This window comes from Rasamsonia emersonii (assembly GCF_000968595.1).
Source record: "Rasamsonia emersonii CBS 393.64 chromosome Unknown ctg1118621760594, whole genome shotgun sequence".
In the NCBI taxonomy this organism is placed as follows: Eukaryota; Fungi; Ascomycota; class Eurotiomycetes; order Eurotiales; family Trichocomaceae; genus Rasamsonia; species Rasamsonia emersonii.
Window position 1 is genome coordinate 1 of NW_013562877.1, and position 1,741 is coordinate 1,741.

The 1,741-nt window shown below is 50.7% G+C and overlaps 1 protein-coding gene across 1 annotated transcript; it reads left to right on the forward strand.

Annotated features, from left to right (window-relative positions):
• Window positions 1-23: 23 nt before the first annotated feature.
• T310_7820 (Uncharacterized protein) lies at window positions 24-968 on the forward strand (the record flags this gene model as incomplete). The annotated part of the gene is made up of 1 exon (XM_013469385.1): window positions 24-968. A coding segment is annotated over one exon (945 nt), but the record flags the coding sequence as incomplete, so codon positions are not given.
• Window positions 969-1,741: the final 773 nt, after the last annotated feature.

Consider the following 1,741-nt stretch of genomic DNA (forward strand, 5'->3'; position numbering starts at 1 on the left):
CTGGTCTAACGCTTTTGGCTAGGAATATCTACGAGACCCTTCTGGACCGGCTGGAACAGATCTGGGCGTATTATCTGTCTTTTCAAGCGGCGGCGGCGAAGGAGCTCAAGGCTCCGTTGTCGTCTGCGCCTTGCAGTCCGGCCCCCGGGCGGAGAATCATCATCATTCGCAGTGACAACCAACCATCTCCATCGAGTCTGTTTGCGTCATTTGACCGGGTCACCACCCCGCCCTCGACGCTGAACGATCGATACCGAAGTCATGGCATTCTGAAGTTGGATCCAAACGGGTTGCCGCCGGAGCCTCAGAAGAGGAGATGGAATATCCTGAAGTCGATGTTCGGTGGGCCCGCGAATCCGAAGCCGGGCGAAGTCACGCCTCCTGACAGCAGTTCGGACGAGTCCGAACGGAATTCGACGGAGACATCTAACGGCGGCCGACGGTCGAATGAGAGCAGCAGCCAGGGCACGGACGACAGCGACAGTGTCAAGCGACCTCCCACGCCGCACCAGCCCTTTTGCTTCCGGTTCTCACTCGAATGGCTGGACCGGCCGCAGTGGCCCAGCAAGAACAAGCGGCTGTTTACGCCTTGTCTGCCCGTGGGGGCACAGTTGCACGTTCAACACCGTCGGTCGATGGCCCTTTCTCAGACGGAGGGCGAGGATGCGAACGACGACGACGCGGAGTCGGGGGACGATTCCAAGGGCGGGGACACCTCTACGGCGGGGACTCAGGAATCGTACGTGACGAGCAAAACGTCGGTGGAGGCCTCGTCCGAGACGGAAGTTCGCCGTCCGCTGCGCAACGAGCGGCTTGTGGCCAGCAAGTATGCGGGTCGAGCACTTGCCGAATGGGCACAAGTGGTGTCGGAGTGCGACAGCTTCTTCGAGCGGCGTCGTGATGAGGGGGTGCCGAGTGACCGTCTGGTCGAGACGCCCACGTTGGGAGTTGACAGCTTCCGGAAGTGAAAAATTGACTTGGCAAAGTCATTTATGTTCACAGTAATCTTGTTTTGTCTTCTTGACTTGACATTAATCTCTCGTCATCATAATCATTTTCATGCTATGCCAGGATCTGCAATGGCTGTCGTTCTCTGTTTTTTTCTTTTTTTTTAATTTCTTAATTCATTGTATCGGGGTGTCATCGTCGTCATCGTCGTCATTGTTTTTCTATCTGCAGCAATCTGTCTGGACGGATGATTCTTACTTGTCTTGTCTTGCTTGTTTTACTTGCTTTACTTGCTTTTCTTGCTTTTCTTTATTTACTTTCATACTTTCTTTCATACTTTTCATCCCAGGGCAAAGGCTTGCAAGGTTGGCTGGCTGGTTTTTTTTATTGTCTGATTGATCTTGACTTCTTGACTTCTTAACTGGTTGATTCACTGATTCACTGACTGGTTGCCTTTCTGATTCTGATCCTGACTGGTTAATCGGTTCCTTGGGTGCTTTGATTTTGTTTCCCAAAGAAAGAAAGAAATACCGTACATACGGAGTACATTATAGAGATAATCGATTCGTCCTGTACATACATACATTCGAGAGAAAGCGTGCGTGCGTTTCCTTACCTTTTTTTTACTTTACTTACTTTCATAGATAGATTGGCGGACACAAACTGTGTGATTTGACTGATCACTGTGGACTGAACTGATCTGATTGAATCTGATCTGATGTGAACTGAACTGAACTAGACTAATGAGGAGGGTTATTGGCGTTGTGGTTCCTCTTTTTTTTTGGCCCTCTAT